The 16941-nt window shown below is 38.6% G+C and overlaps 1 protein-coding gene across 8 annotated transcripts in view; it reads left to right on the top strand.

Moving 5' to 3' along the window:
* LOC126395245 (transcription factor 4-like) overlaps positions 1-16941 on the top strand; it is a 314524-nt gene that overhangs the window by 171261 nt on the left and 126322 nt on the right. For all 8 annotated transcript variants that reach the window (XM_050052562.1, XM_050052563.1, XM_050052559.1 and 5 more), the window contains 2 exons: positions 1280-1406; positions 3985-4034. In XM_050052562.1, coding sequence (XP_049908519.1) covers positions 1280-1406; positions 3985-4034 — 177 coding nt within the window. The remainder of the gene's footprint in view (positions 1-1279; positions 1407-3984; positions 4035-16941) is intronic.

Genomic DNA, 16941 nt, shown 5'->3' with positions numbered 1-16941 from the left:
CCAGGTTGGATTTGAAAAAACATCTAACAAGATTAAAGTTGCCTTTTTACAAGGATTACGTGATTATAATTTTGATTACGTCTTTTAAAATATGGCAAAGTTAAAATTCCGACAGCCTTTTTCATGATAATAAATTTATTAAAGGTGCAGGATGTAACTCTGGAGAAAGATACCAATGCTTTCGCTTGGTGTTTCAGGAAGACCATGATCCCAAGGTCGTCTTTATTTGATGACGTTTAACTCATGACTCGGGGCTCCTACACAAGTGCTCTGCTTTGTGGTGGTTATATATACGGTTTATTTTAATGACCAAATGTAAATGCATTTTTGGGCATTGAAAATGTTTTGAGCGGTGGTCCAATTTTGTGGGGCAATAACGTCAGTGTTTGATTTTGAAGTAATCGAAAAGTATTTAGATCGAAGTAAAAAAAATGTGATCCAATGGATTGCGTTACTAATGGCAGCAATTTCCACGTAGTTTGCATTCAGTAGCTGACTACATTTCAAAATAATTTAACCCAACATTGACTTCGGTCCTCAGGATACCACCATCTATCAGCTCAACAATGACAGCTGAACATTCAGATCCAGTCATCCTCAATACTTCATTACGTTGATTGTTGACATTTCAGATACCTTCCACATTCTCTACTGATGTTCACCAACACTGCTGACAACGTTCTTTCCTTAGCATGCTCAGTAGTCTGGTAATTGGTACATGTATTTCCAATATTCTCCATTCACATTCCTGCTACGTTCTATGTCCCAAAATGTCCGAAACATTCCAGCTTCCATTCACTTGTCAGCTCAATATGCTGAACGTGCTGAATGCTTTAATGGTTTTTCAACATCCTCAACATTTTAAATGTTGGAAACATTGAAGTGTTTAAATTCATATGTCAAGATTTCCACAGCACACTACTTACAACATTTCAACTTGCGTCAAAGTACAAACTTCAGCATCCCGGCTACGTTGAGTATTTCGGGTTATTCCAAAAATCAACACGCTGAACTTAAACACACAAAATAATCTTGGTTGGACCTGTTCGTATTATCTTTGCCATGTTTTAATTCATTTTTTAAAGGATGTCAGATGATATTAATTTTTGTTATGGCTGGCTTGTCTCTGTGCTAAAGTCTTTATCTCTTCATAAACCTGGAAATATGTTTTGTTCCCATTTCCTTGTGATGAATGCTGCATCCTTCCTGGTCTTTGACTCACAAGGTCACATGGTTAACAGTCTCTCTCTTTCTGTCTGTTTCTGTGTCTCTCGACCAGTCAATACTGGGTGGCGAGATGGGTTTGGGGAGTCCCGGCGCAGCGTCGCCCACCAAGCCAGCCGGTCAGTACTACCAGCACTACGGCTCCAACCCGCGGAGGAGAACGCTGCCTATGGACGCCATGGGTGAGACACTACATTAAACATACACTATGAACACACGGAGAGACAAAGTTAACGTTTGTGCCAATCAGCTACCTTTGACAATGTCTAACAATGAGAGAAAGAGTTAAGGTTCTGGCCTGTAACCTCATTTCTACTGTCCAAAATTCTTTTAAACATGATCTATTGTCTTTTTTTTTTCTTTAAGAGCATAGGCAGAGAAATAATTGATCACTAAATTAAAGATATGACAATATACACTCTACATGACAATGCAGTCTAATACAACAGTTCTTTTGTAAGTCCTCCCTTCATGAAGGTTATAATGTTTTCATGGGAACTGTTTTAGAGTTGATTCAACTTCATGGTCAGCTGGTTCAAATTAGGGTGGACAAAATATTAAAAACATCTGCAACATACAGTATAATACAGTTCAACAGCCCTAGACTATACAACCTTAAAAATTACTATAGAGCTAATAAAATTATACCTTTATGTAGGATTTCTTTCAGGGCTGTTTTAACTGCATTAGTCCTAGCTTTAAACAACGTCATAATGAAAATACATAAAATATATTAGTTTTAGAAGGCTCTGTCGACCCCATTAGCATATGAAGCACCCCCACGCTGGGGCCCAAAGTGTGTATGGCGGCAAAGTTGAAACACACAGTTCTTCGTGGCTCTTTCACTCATGTTATTGAGAAAGAACATAAATAAATCATGACGTACGAACAAATTTCTCTTGAAATAAATAAACCAGGGACAGGGGTTGCAAATTAGTCATGGCTAGAAACCTGTGTGCACTGCATCTACTTTGTATTTTATATAAAAAGCAGTGTCTTGTGCATTTGTCCTCGTCAAAAAAAAACCAAGTAAATAAATAAATTAACAAAAATTTTGTTGAGTCTTTCAAATTCGGAAGAAAAAAAATTCAGAATCATTTTCTCAGTGATGACAATAATCATATTGATGGTGATCTACCTTGTTTGTCTTTTTTAAATAAAGATAAACGCACCTTTGTTTAATACAAATTCCTTAAGCAGTAGAAACTAAAGTGAAAACAATAGCGATTATAGGTCTATATAGGTTGTTTCTTTCCGTCTAAATCTTTATGTTTTGCTGCGTAGATAAACTATAATTCAATTTTATCTGTACAGCACCATATCATACAGAAGCAGTTCAGAGAGTTTTACATGAAAGCAAAATGAAACAGCCACAAATGTCTAAATAAACAGGGTGACTGCATCATACATACATCCACATATGCACCAAAGCATGCAGTACATTAAAGAAAAGGCTCCAGTGAAAACGAAGGTCTTATAAAGGGACATAGTGTCTGAGCAAGTCTGAAATCAGCAGGCAAGCTCTCCCATGCTTTACAGTAAGTGTATGAATACTCAATGCCATCTCATCAGACTTTGCTCTAAACACATAAAAGAGATTCCCACTTTGTGACCGGAGAGACCTGCCATGCTTATAACCTAACAGCATGTATGAGGTGTACTGTGGAGCCAGACCAGTGAGTGCTTTGTAAAGCAAAATGAGGATTTTGACTTAAATTTAATAAAACAACAGGTAACGACTGAAGGTTTCAGAGAACAGGACTTCTATCGTCTGATTTTTTTGTTACACTTAGTTTGCGTGACTGAGATCTGGATGAGTTGTAATCTATGGATTGACCCATGAATCCGGCCTGCTCGTAACAAATGCATGCATGAGTCATTTTAATATGAGCACAGTTATATCCCAGATTATGAGCTACAAGAACAGTGAAATATAAATGTTTTGTTACTTAAGATTTAAGGCCTGAGTCTCATAATGTAGTCTCAGTATTCTCATTGTTAGATTGAAGAAATAAGTCAGCATGTCAATGTAGTTTCTGTATCCACACAGAAACTTCTCACAGCGACCTTGGTGAGACATTTTAACCTGCACTGATCCCAGTTCACAGCCGCTATGTGTTTTCTTTTTAAGAAGGCCGAGCATTGTGCATGCGTGTCCGTGTCTGCGTGTCACCATCCTGTTTGTTCGTGTGTGTTTTGAAAGGGGACTTTAAGAAAAAGAAAAAAAAAAAAAAAAAAAATACAGGGAAGTCTTTTAGAAAGCAGGACAATAGTGGCTGTGGTGTAGCCTTGGTAGCGTTAGCCTTGAGAGGACACACACACACACACACATGATGACAACTCTGGGCCAATTTCAAAAAAAGGAAAAAAAAAAAAAACGCTTTAATTTTTCCATCAAAGTCTCACCTTCCCAGTTAATAGACCATTCCCTCTCTTCCCTTGAGAGAAACCCTGAAAAATAATATAAACATGTCCTTTTATCAAACCAAAAAGAAAAAGAAAAAAAAACAGCCCTGTCCCTTTTTGTATTCTGGCTTTTTATTTCCTGCATCTTATTGCGTCGCGCTTGTTTGCAGTGAAAGCGTTCTTTGTAAACATATCGACGGCGGTGGGAAAAGTGGCCTCGCTCTTTCCTCTTCGGGTGATCGATTAAATTCAAACAAATCAAACCAGAACCTCCTTTTAAAAGAGCAATAAAAAAAGCCTCTTGGCCTGTTCAACCCTCATGTATTGTTTTGTTGCTTTTTTTGTCTCTTTCAGAGGTTCACACAAAAAAAGTGCGGAAGGTCCCTCCCGGCTTGCCGTCCTCAGTAAGTGATAACATTTTTGTTTATTATCATTTCGGAGGTATTATCGCTGCCTCCGCTGTGAGCCTGAAGAAAAGGCTGCTGATGCTCCTGCATGTTTGAAATCGCTGAGCTGGTTTTGTCGGAGAAAAGCTGCACACGTTGCCAGGTTCTGGGAATTTGTCGAGGTGAGGATGGTGCTGCTGTCGGAGCCGCGCTGGACACAGCTGTCGGCTTTTTGTCGCCGGTTCCTATTTTTGGGGAATCAGCTGGAAGAATCTCACGCCAGAATGAATTAGAAAAAAAGGCGTCTATTGTTCTGAATCTGAAGAGATGTAGTCGTATAAAATGTTTTCTGAACGACTGACAGCACAAAGCCAATAGAATCGACTAGAAAAGGAAAAAAGATGGAATAAAAATATGACATTAGAGCAGTTTGCTGAGTTTCCCTTTTATTGATCCATTAATCAGTGATTGGGTTGGATCTGTCTGTGGCATTTTGGACTGAAACTCACCCGTCGATCCGCTCGGCTGCTGGTTGGAGGTTGTTTTTTTTAAGCAGGTTTAAAAGGGCAGAACTCCCCCAAAAAATGGAGTTGTAGACAGAGAAAAGCGGCACACGTTGCCAGGTTTTGTGAATTTGTGGAGATGAGGGTGAGGCCTCTGTCGGAGCTGGAGACAAACAGCTGTCGGCTTTTTGTTGTCAGTTGCTGTTTTTAGGCATCAGCTGAAAGAGTTTCATTCCAGGATAAATAATAATAACTAAACAATACTCTTCTAAATAAAAAAGAAATGACATAGTAAGTGAAAAACAAATCCAAACACCCTTTATTTTTACTTTATGCCTCCCTCATTTATAGGCAGTACATAAACATTTAGTGAATGGTTTATAACACACTACAATGTAATTGTACTTAGCTATAAGGACATATAAGTGTATTAATGTTCTGTATATGACAACAACATGTTTAATATTACTACAACTGTGTTTCATACTATTTTAATTCATTTTCTGTTTCTAAATCAGCCTCCATGCAAGGGTGTAGGTTTTGTTTCAGGAATACTCATGAAACAGGGGGTGCTGTGGGTCGTCTGCCACAAAATGTTGAGCATCAAACACTAACTTCCCTGAACTGTGGTGAATTTCTGTGCGCCATTTTGTGCCCTGTTTGCATCAATTTATGGCGTAAATGTCTTTAATTTTGTCCAAATAAAAGTCAAACTTCTTGTTTTTATTGGGCGGGGAGGACATATGGACATGTTCTAAATATTGAGGAGGACATCTCCCCTGCGTCCCCTGCGAAATCTACACCTATGCCTCCATGTATTACAAATTCATGCAGTAATGCAAAATTAGAATACAGGACTCTTTTAGGTGGTGTAATTTGGATGAGTACACTTGAATAAATACTAAATTATAGTGTGTTATAAACCATTTTTTTCATATTTTGGGGGAAAATAGATTATTTATTTATTTTTTTTAAGTTAAATGATTTTTAAAAAGCTGTTTTTATAGACAGACTGAATTGAATTCATGTGCTGATTTCCCCTATTGTAGATTAATTAGTGGATTTGTTTATTAGATTTTGGGATTTTGGGCATTTTGGGTTGAAACTCTGAGTTGCTGGTTGGAAGACTTGAGGATTTAACACAGTTAAGTGAGTTCAAGAAGGAAGAAACATCCATCTACCAAGAAACAAAAAAAGAAAATCTGTCGAGAAGTGCTTCACCACCAAGCACCAAACATTTACCTGTTACAGTGTCTCAGATTTGATTGATTTGTGGGTGTTGGTCAGATTCTAAGTCATCACATCGGCCTTTGTATGCATGTTATGGACATTTTCTTCCTGGCGTTTAATAGACTAAATGATTCATTAAAATAATCATTAGCCTCAGCCCTGAACAGAAAATATATGATTAAAAAACATCACTGTCTGATGAGTGTTCGTGGCTCCTTGTGCGCTGCTCGGATTGACCCCAGCTGTTGTCTCTGAGGCCTGGAGCCCGGCTGTGGTTTGAATGAGGAGACGAAGCAGCAGGACGTTTTTCTGACGTTTCACATATTTCACTTTTTATCTGCTGCCGTCTTTGTTCTACCTGGTGTTTTGGTGTTGTGCTTGTCTGCTGCTTCGCCTGCAGGATGTAGTTTGCTGTCGTTTAATGCAACTTTAACATCGGTGTGAGATAAACGCTCATGTTGCAACATTTTTTCCATTTTTTGCACAGACGTGTGAGTTTATAACGCCATCTTTATTTTGGTTTGGTGTTGTTTTGCTGAAATCAGTTGATCAGTCAATTGCTTGATTAATATAAGAGGCAAATGCTGTCATTCTCTGTTTTATTTCACAGTAAATTCAATGTATATTTGGGCTGGTGACTGTTGTTGATTTAAAATAAGCAGGTAGAGGATGCAGATATGTCCTTATAATGGAACTGATAGTGAAAATAATCTGTAGCAGCAGCTCTAGCGCTCATTAGATTTATTTCTAATTTTGACTTTGAGGTGTTTTACATGTGGAGAGGGTTTTTTTTTTTTTTTTTTCCTGTTGCTGACCTCATTAATCGCCAGTTAACGACGGCTGAATGTACAGCGTGTCAGCCGCCTCTTTGGCTCGGCGGGAGTCCGCCTTTCTGTGGCCTCGGCCCGCTTTGTCCCCGCTTCCTCCTCTCTTTCCTCCGCCTCTACATCAGCCTGGGGAGGGAGGGGGAGGAGGAGGGGGGGCGCGGAGGACAGAGGAAGGAGGAAAGAAGGGAAACAAGAGGAGGAGAGGAAAGGTGTTAAAAAAAAGAGAAAAGCAGGGAGGAAGCGTGGTTTGTTTGACAGGTTGGTGGTGGGGTTTTTTTTTCATCTTTTGTGTGTGTGAAGTGGAAGGATGAGACGTTTCCTGTGGAGCAGAGACGTGATGTCAAACAACAGGGACTGTTGCTTTATTTTAATATGGATTTAACATTGGAATATACATTCCAGAGCTGGAAAATGTGTTTTATCAAGCACTAAACCTTTGTAATGTTCTGGTACTTGCACTTTTTGTTACTTCTATCTGATGGCTAAAGTTGTGCTTACTTTATTAACTCAGATTTTATATTTAATACAAGACAACAGGAGTTTCTGCTTGATGATCTGCAGCAATTTGTGCCAATAGGAGCCTTGTTTTCTGTGACTAGAGTAAAGACACCTTTAGTCAACTTTGACCTTGATTCTTTGACACCATCACCTACAAATGGCGTGTCTGTACTCCCACATCGTTCTCCCTGATTTGTTCTAGAGGAAATAAAGTTGCTGCCTGTATTGTGTTTAATGATAAAGCATTTTCTGATCTATAAAATGACATATTATTAGAACACAGAAGTCGTAGGCGGTTGGGGTGGATGGTGGTTGGATAAAGTGCATGAGATGGGTTCACTCCCTTCAGAACATAAGTGTTTTCTCATTAAACGCCCCTATCAGCATGGCTACGTAATTTGTCTTTCTTTCCAAAACAGTGACAAATCATTGAAAAAAATAAATGTTTTATGAACCTCATGATTAAGGTTTATTTGGTGAAGGAAACCACTCGGTTAGGTTAGAGGAAACATCATGGTTTTAAAATGACCACTTCATAAATGTCAGGAGAAATTAGAAGTACAAAAATGTGGATGAAAAATGAAGGCAAAATATTTGTAGATACAGGTGCTGCCATTTTGACATTTGGAGCTTGAGTCTGCACAGTTGCGATTGGGAAGTGGAGACATTTTCACCTATACACCCGTCTGACCCGTCTGAATCACAAGCAGCGGCATTGATCACAACCGCACCAGTTGACGTACAAAGCTGTCAGTCATGACGTACCAACCTCTTTTTATAGCATCAAATAAGTGTTTAAAACCAAACTTGGTTACGCTTAGCAGCCGAAGCGTAACCACAGGTGGGACGCAGGGTGTGGACCCCAGTCTCTAGCGTCAGAGTCTAGGAAACCCCCCAACCACCTCCCTGTGACTTCCGTGCTGCACAGGAACGTCACTCTACTCTCTGACCAACTAACCGGCACGGCTGTAAAAAAAAAAAAAAAGTCTTGTGTCGACAGTCATGTGATCCAGGTTTTGGATCTCTGCACTCGCATCGCCTTCATGTCTGCGGCGCTCTGAGCTGTCTCCTCTCTGTGCTCTAACCCTCTCTGTTTCCACCCCTGTGATGTGAGTAATCCTGCCTGCTTCCTCCCGTTCACATCAAGAGAACAGGGACGAGGAGAGGACCCGCCGCCTGTGAAGTGGAGAGGTGGTTCGACTGCAGGAAAATAAATTCAGAGGCACTTTCTGCCTGCTTGTTGGCACGAGTATCAGTTGCGAGAGAGAGCAGAAACTGTACGGAGAGCTTTGTAGCTATAGCTCTTAATTTTTTTGTACATTTGTTCCATTTTTTATTTTTTTTTTAGATGTCTTTGAATAGCAAGTTCTGTCGTGTCACGAGTCAGTTTGAGCACAGAGGTCCTGTTTGGAGCCCGTGGCTTTTATTCTGAAAAAGCATCAGATTGCTGACAGGTGCTCATTTTCATAATCGCTCCGGTTTTGGGTTTAGTTCCAATGTTTTTAGCTCAAAACTTTGAATAGGACAACAACACAAAAGTAACTTACTTTGGACATTATGTTGAAGCACTGACAATACAAACAGCTTCATTATTGGATCGTTTTTTCTCCTGTATCCAGTGATTTGTGTCTGTACGTCCATGGTTACAGTGCAAACAGGAGCAGCTAGCAGCTAATGGATGATTTAATGGTGCAGATTCACCAACATGTAAAGACATATAGACTGAATAAAGGTGTAGGTAACAGCTAGTTAACTGATTTCATGACATCATACATTATGAATTCTGTATTTTCAACCTGGACCCTATTTTTAAGTGACTAATGGGAACAACAGGTATTGAGAGTGACCACTCGCGGCACGTTTGCATTGTCAATTGTCAGTTCTCAAAGTGCTTGTTTTTTTGTCTGAGATTCAAATTGCTATTTTAAGTGTCTGACAACATTATGGAAAGGTTCCCTACAGAAACAAACCTTTTGTTAAAGACTCCGATCCTTTTTGTTTAACCAGACACAGCCCTGAAATCGGCATCACCAAACACATCAGACTCCATGTCAATAAACAGGCATTTTATTTCTGTAAAACACCCCTCATTCAAAGTCGACAGAAACAAAATAACCATCACAAAAATTGTCTTGGTTTGTCTGTCCACTGTTCCAGCAATCACCAACTCTGGTTTGTATGAAATAAGCTGTAATTCACCCAGTTAGATGTGAAAACATTTTGTTTCTATTCACGCTAAAATTACTGATTATTTAAATGGAGTCTGGTGAGTCAGGCAATAGCAATGTCAAGGCTGTTTCTGGTTAAACAAAATTAATCTTCCTCTTTAAGAAGAAGGTCTATCCTTTCAGTGATGTTGTCAGACACTTAAAATAACAATCTAAACCTGTCAGTGGCAAAAAAAGGCACTCTTAGTGGACCTAAACTGACGGTGCAAACATGCCCCAAATGGTTACGTTGCAGCCTGTTTGCCGCTGCCAACAGCAGCTCTGTCTCTCGTTCAACACTGGACCAATTTCAAAACTTGTTTTCATTAGTCACCTAGAAATAGAAATATAGGAGAATCTGGTCCAGGTTGAAAAATACCAAAATTAGCCTTTAAGCAAATCATATCTATCCCAAATAAAAATTAGATAAAGGAAACATTTGGAGTTGAACTGAAAATAGCCTTTTATTTTATTTGACATTACTAAGATAAAAAGAAGTCCCTGTAGCATGATGCCTTTATCCCTGAACCACTGACACGTCCTCCTGTTCATTTGTAAACACATTGTATTATATATCAAAGACAATTTCAAATTATAAGCTTTTGTCTTTCAGAAAAAATTGTCCCATAACTTGCCTTTTGTACGACTCATATTGATGGCATTTCTGAATAGACTAATGTATCCTGAAATAAACACATGATGTACCAAGATAGGCCTTAAGCCCGTATATTACCCCATCAGTAGCAAAACACTGCATGAATCCTACAATGATGATTACTGCAGACTGTCTCTTGTTGCTCCTCCAAACTGTAGAAGAAAGTCACATATGAGATTCATTGTTAGTGCCTCTCTGCAGAGATTTGAACCTGTAACCCTGTCAGCTGCTCAGATCAGCCCATAAAGACTCTGCGTTCGACTGTCTGTTCAGAGACTCCTGCTCTTTTGCTGATTTTTTTTTTTTTTTTTTTCTCCCTCCCTCGGATGGTCCGGCCTCCAAACCTGCTGCCAACGGCGACGACGATGAGGCTGAAATGTGTTTTCATTCCTGCTCTCAGCAGCCGACAGAGCTGTTTGTCCTCGTCTTTTTTTGTGTCCGTCTTTTTAACACAGAAAATTCAAACCTTTATTCTTTTGATGTTAGAATTTTCAATGTTTATTCTCGACAGTTTTATCGAGCTTGAGCTCCATATTTTTCCAAATCAGAATTTTAGGGATTTTTTTTTTTTATACGTGTGCATTTAATGAAAATGTTTTAAATTTAATTGTGAATTTGGGACAGAATTAAGTTGGTTTACTGAGTGATTTGATCCTAAAATAAAGCTTTGACTGAATATCTGATATTGATCTGTAGCAAGATATGAATATGGGACAAATCAGATTCCAATAGCATCTAAATGTAAAATACCTTCACTTCCTGTCTTTGTCGGATTGTTTCTCACTGTTTACACTTTTATCTGCGTCATTAAATGCCTCTTTATTTTGATGTAGATTTTAATAGTAGTATTTTAGGTATTCTTAATATAGTGTTAGAGCGGTCGCAGTATTCAGAGATCTAACTGATGCCTAACAGTAAATTATATCAATTAAAAAAACAGATAAGAATGTAAAACGCCTATGATATCCCGTTTTAAGGCAATTTTCAACATGTGCTTCTACACCTATAATTGCACTTTATTTTTATTTTTTTTATTTTAACTGTACTCTGGAAGCACTCTTCTAATTTGTATATATTTTATTAACATATTATATTGGTCATTTGTTGAATACAGTCTGTTAAGCAAGACTAAATGCAGAATGTGTGTATTTTTGGACATCTTGCTGTTTAAAGGTTGCAAAACTCCACATCGTCAAAAACTCCATGCAATCTGAGCTTTAGATAAATACAGTATATACATAGTATTTACACAGAGTGTGTGTTGGTGACATTACATGATCGTTTCACTGGATTTTCCATATGAAATGTATGGATACTGACGTAAAACAAGTACAGTAACACACAGGGATCTGCAGTCTGTGGAGGAACCGATTTGAGACAGAAATGTGATGAAAACCAGATGGGTGGGATTTAGAATAAAGACGTGGAGGAAAGGAGTGCTGACTAAGAGAAAGGAGGAATAAAACAGATAAAAGTACGTCTATAAAAAGGGTCAAATATTTAAAGTAGAATTTTCTCATGCTGTTATTTGAATGATGGCGATGAACTAGTCGGATGTCACAGATTTACAGATGATCTAACACACTGTGATGTTTTTATACTGAATGTAACTGAAGACATGAAATAACTCTCACACACACACACACACACACACACACACACACACCCTCTCTCTCTCTGCCCAGCCTGCACCTGCTCTGAGTACAAACACAGCTTCACAGAGGAATGCCTGTAATGTAAGTATGTGTGTGTGTGTGTGTGTGTGTGTGTGTGTGTGTGTGTGTGTGTGTGTGTGTGTGTGCGTGCATCTATGGCAACACACAGCGGCCAAAAACAAAAGTTCTCTTTGTGAGAAAACTAGCTATGGGTAAACAGCCAACACACACACACACACACATTTGTAAATTCAAAAATGTGAGCACCCTCACTGACATAATTCATGCCCCCAACCCTAACGTTAAAGGGTGGATTCAATTTTTTAATTTATTTTTTTCCCCAAGTCTATCATATGTCATATGTACATTGAGAGAGTTGCTGGTGGCTGTAATCATTCCTCCCATCCATACTGGCTGTGTTATGACTACATTGTAAGAAATGGAGGACAAAATCTAAAGTCCTTGTTCTGTGCAAAAAAATAAAAAAATACGGTCATCTTCCAAAGTTACAGTATTTTTGGTACAAAATTCCAGAGTTCCCCAGCTGAGCTGCAGCTGAGGGATATGTCCTTCTAGTTGCATCGCCAGGACACAACATGCAGGGCAAAGGTACCCTCTTAATTCGGCTAACTGTGACTGATAAAGGCTCATACTTGCAGTCGTGGAAGAATTATTCATATATTTGACTTAAGTATACCACAGTATGAAAATACTTTGTTACCTTAAGCTGAATTTTGACCGTAAACTGGACGTGAAGCAGTCAGTCAATTTAACATGATTTATGAAACAAATTTCCACTCATATCAACAATTATATATAACCTGTGACATCATGGGGTTGGTTGGTTTGGAGGACTTTACCAGACACAATGAAGAGACATCTTGCTCCATTTCCAACCAAGAGTTCATTCGTCCCGGTTCAGAGATGCTTCAGTGTCTTCACTGGCCAACAGAACCAACCAACCCTGTGACAAAATCAGTGTTGTCACACCAAAATGGTGGTGCACTAGCTTAATAGCTGGGTAGAAATTGCCCAAATAAATGTGTCTGTAGTTTTAATAACTTCTAAAATCAGATTTTCGCACTACCAGTCCCAAAAATATGCACATTTCATATCAACTTTAACCCTAAAACCAAGTCTTATGTTGTTGTCACACCAAATACGATGCAAATTTTTCGCAATGCGTTACTCGCACAAGTTTGAACACTAGAATATTTTGTGTTGACTCGCTTCATACACACAAATAATTCACGTCATACATCCCTGAAGGATCTTAATGCTGATTGGCTATCGTGGCACGAATTGGTCACTGAAGGTTTTTTCAAATCGAAAATAAACGAATAAGCATATGATGCGAAATCGTGCTACTACTCTACTGTCATTCGTGTCCCGTCCATCGCATCCATTGCGCCACCTCATGGGGGATTTGTGTCTAATCACGTCTTTACATTGACTTTACATGTAGTTAACTTCCGTAAATTGTTTTATTCGCACCCAGTGTGAACACAACATTAAACCTCAAACAGCCCTTTAAAGAAAGGACCGGACAAAACGTCCTCACTTTCCAAAACGTCCTCAATGTTCTGCCCACTTTCACCACTTCAGATGCATCTGATGACATTAGTGGCAACAAAGTTTAGTGATAGCTGATGGCTCGATATTTAATGACATTTTCATGTTTTTCATTTGTTGTTGCTGATGTTTAACTCTTATCAAGCCCCTTTGCCACTGCACCAAAAAACACCCATATCCACTGACATTTTGCTTTTTTGTTTAATGGAAAAGGTTACAGTCTGCATTCACCCCAGGCCACATGTCTTTGCGATAGTCACAGGTATCCAGCTCCAATTGGCTTCTATTGGTGCTAATGAAATAATTAATGCAACACCCACACGGAAGCACTAATTTTAGCCCATTTGCCGGCACTACGCAATGATGGGCGGCCAGAAAACATTGTTCCACTCCGCCTAAGCAGCACTCAAACATTGTTCCATATTAGTCTGCACAGAGTTTGAAAGAGAGACTGAATGAGTCGGAGAAAAAAATTAAAAAAGTAACCAACGACACATTTTCTCTGGCTTCCATGCTGCTTTCTGCTGTTTGCTAACCTTTTTTATAGCCTGTCTGTGACATTGGACATGACACACAGACAGGCATATTCATCAGCCGTGTGCACAGCTCTGGTCTCCTGGCAGTGGGAAAGGGTATGATTTAAAAACAGCATACACGCGCTGATATGGGTGGAAAAGGGTATTAGAAACTGACAAATACTGGGCTTAATAGGAGTTGCTACACTCTTAATTGTATTTTTAGGCTCTGAGTTGGTTTTCAGTGGTCTTTGACAGCCTCTGTCTGCTGCTTTTTATCCTTTTGTTTGCTTCTTCTGACAACTATATTGGAGCTTAAAGGTTCAATGAGATTTTGAAAATTACTATCGCAGCAAACAGCTATTTGCTATGTAAAGATATAGTGGAGTATGCAAGAACTTTCTTTCAAAGCGCAGTGAACTTTTAAATCAACCAGAAATGACAGTAAAACGTGTCGCAGTGTAGTTTTCTCTGTTCATTCGGCAGGTGCTTAATTGTTGCTTCCAAGTCTTAAAATGGTCGGGAAGACTCCGCTGTTTATTCTGGCGTCATATTGGCTTAAATTTGGGTGACATTTTGGTGTCAAGGGCAATATCTTATGATATATGACCTTGATCATTTTTGCTGACCTCAGTAAGTCAACACCATAAATATCATGACAGTTGTCATCTTTGTATGGTCTGTGAGTCTCGTTGTGTGTGTATCCCCTTAGCTAACTAATCACCACCACTCTACACTACACTTTTAGGGTGGTTACCATTGATAATGACGCCACCGTGGTTCAGGACAGCATGGTTGCATAAGTCCAATGCATACCCTCCAGCTCCCCCTCCATACACCTAACACCATTAGCTCTGTTAGGCACTGTTGGTCTTGTAAGCGCTGTTAGCACTATTAGCACTGTTAGCTAGTTTGCAAGCACTGCTAGGCACCACCATTTAGGGCTGCGTGATACGTGGAAAAAAAATGGAATGTGATTATTTTGACATATATTGGGATATATGTCACAATTTTAGCGGGAATGGTATATTTTGCATTTCATTTTCAAATATAGAAGAATGACGATGTGATTTTTGCTTTGGTCTGCAACAAACAAGCATGGTCGCTTACGTCTCAAATATGATGTATAGGCCAGGGCATCTGTGCGGCACCACAGTGCTTCATTAATAATGGTATGTTAAGAAACAATTTACCTTTATAAAAAAAAAAAAAAAAAAGGATATTGCACTCGGCCATGCTGTGATTTCTATAGTATTTCAATTAATTGTGCAGCCCTTACGTTATTTCCGCTCAGCCACCTTCATGTTTGCTTGTGACGTCAGAGGTGAGAGCCGTGTGTAGGCAATCCCCTCCCAGTCTCTGAATGTTGCAGACCATATAGCTTTGTGCTTGATATTTATATTTTAATCATATCAGTGTTCTGTTGTTGTTAAAGGTCTCTACCATAAGGAGCATGGGCACACTGATTAGTTTCTTTTTTTGTTGCACTTCCTCTGATGAATCTAGAAAGATTTTAAGTCTCATTTTAGTGTGTTTCAACTTGTTTTCCTTGTTGTTGTGTTGCTGCCCTCCCATATGCTCCAGCTTGTGAACACACTTCATTTAAGGCAAAAAGTCTTGTCTGTTTTCTTTCATCTCTGTTTCACATCCACTGCAGGCGATGGGTCTTTTTCTTTTAATTAATTCATTTCTCTTTTTCTGCCCCCCACCCGCCCACCCCTCCCTCCTTCCTTTCCCGTCTCCCTGCGCTGCAAGTTTGTTATTGTTGTTTGTCAAATTTAGTTTGCTGAGTTGATGATTTACTTTGAGAAACAATTAAACGTCACTTGAGAGGAGAGCGTGGGATGTCTTTGTAATCAAAAGGAAATTAGGCATCAGTTGCTAACATTAGCAGGTTGCAGAGTGCCGTCTCGCTGTTGTTTTTCTTTGTTGGTGTTGGGAGTATAACAGCACTTTTTTTTCCGTTAGATATGATTGTTTTAGTTAATTTGCTGTTCAGGCTGATAGAGTCTCCGGCTCGTCCTCAGAGCTTTGCTAATGCTGACTGAATAAACAACAGAACACACACACACACACACACACACACTCACACACACACAGATATATCAAGATTATCCCCAAAAATGGCTATAATGAAACTGTGAAAATGAAGCTATTAAAGGAAATAGAAATAAAATGATATATGTGTCAGCATGAGTGTGTTTAGTGTTAATTGTCGCTTTAATGCTATTTGCTGTCTTTTTTCTCCACCAATTCCACACACACACACACATGCACACACACTCTCTTTCTCCCTCTGTGTGTGTGTGACACTGGGTCCAGCCATTAAACTGGCTTGTGAATGTGACTGAACCCTGGGAGAGTTAACATATGAAGATGATTACATGTGATGTAATTCCATGACGCACTTTAGACATAGCTGAAGAAAAAGTTTTATTTTAAATCGTACCTTTTTTAACTTAATGAAATGGGACCCACTTGTACAGGTTGATCGTCACAAATTGGGAATTTCTGGATCACATCGAGATAATTTTTAGAAGGCTGGTGGATCTTTTGAATATTGTAATATTGTCTGGATCATCTTGTGTTTCCGAGTTTGTATTTTGTTGTCTGTAAAATTGATGTAAAGCAAAGTGGAACTTGACCTGATTAAAAATGGACTGAACATGATGATTCTTAGTCTAAAACAAATAGCAAAAAATATATGTATTTTTTCCTATCAAATTACCGATTTTGATTTAACACTGTGTCCTTTATTATGAATAATATATTTTCTAAAATTTAAATGTGTTTTTTATAAAAAAAAAAAAAAATGTATTTATTAAATGTCAGTCTAAACTTGAACATTTGAAATAGGATAAATGTATCATTTATTAAAATCAATGTGAGTAAATCAATAAATCAAAGCTTTTTTCACCTAAATTCTGCATTTTATCTATCAGTAGAAAAGTTTTAAAATAATGTACTCCTCACTAAATATTTGTCAAGGATCTGATTTGCGAAATTACACAATTTTGCCAAGTTTCAGGATGATTATGTGACTTAATTTCTGAAATCTAACTTTCTTAGATCTTACTGAAATCTAATCCAATTTCTAAAATGGCACATATCAGTTTTACATACATGTAACTCAAGTGTCATTTATTATATTACTCAGTCTCTGTGAAATGTGGAGAATGTAGATTATAGAAGAGTCTAGCTTTAAAGAAGTTTTTCAGCTCCTCGCTTGCTTTAAAAAATCTATCAGTGGTTGTTACATTCTT

Source organism: Epinephelus moara, chromosome 9, assembly GCF_006386435.1.
Source record: "Epinephelus moara isolate mb chromosome 9, YSFRI_EMoa_1.0, whole genome shotgun sequence".
Lineage (NCBI taxonomy): Eukaryota > Metazoa > Chordata > Actinopteri > Perciformes > Serranidae > Epinephelus > Epinephelus moara.
This window is presented reverse-complemented; position numbering and strand designations above follow the sequence as displayed.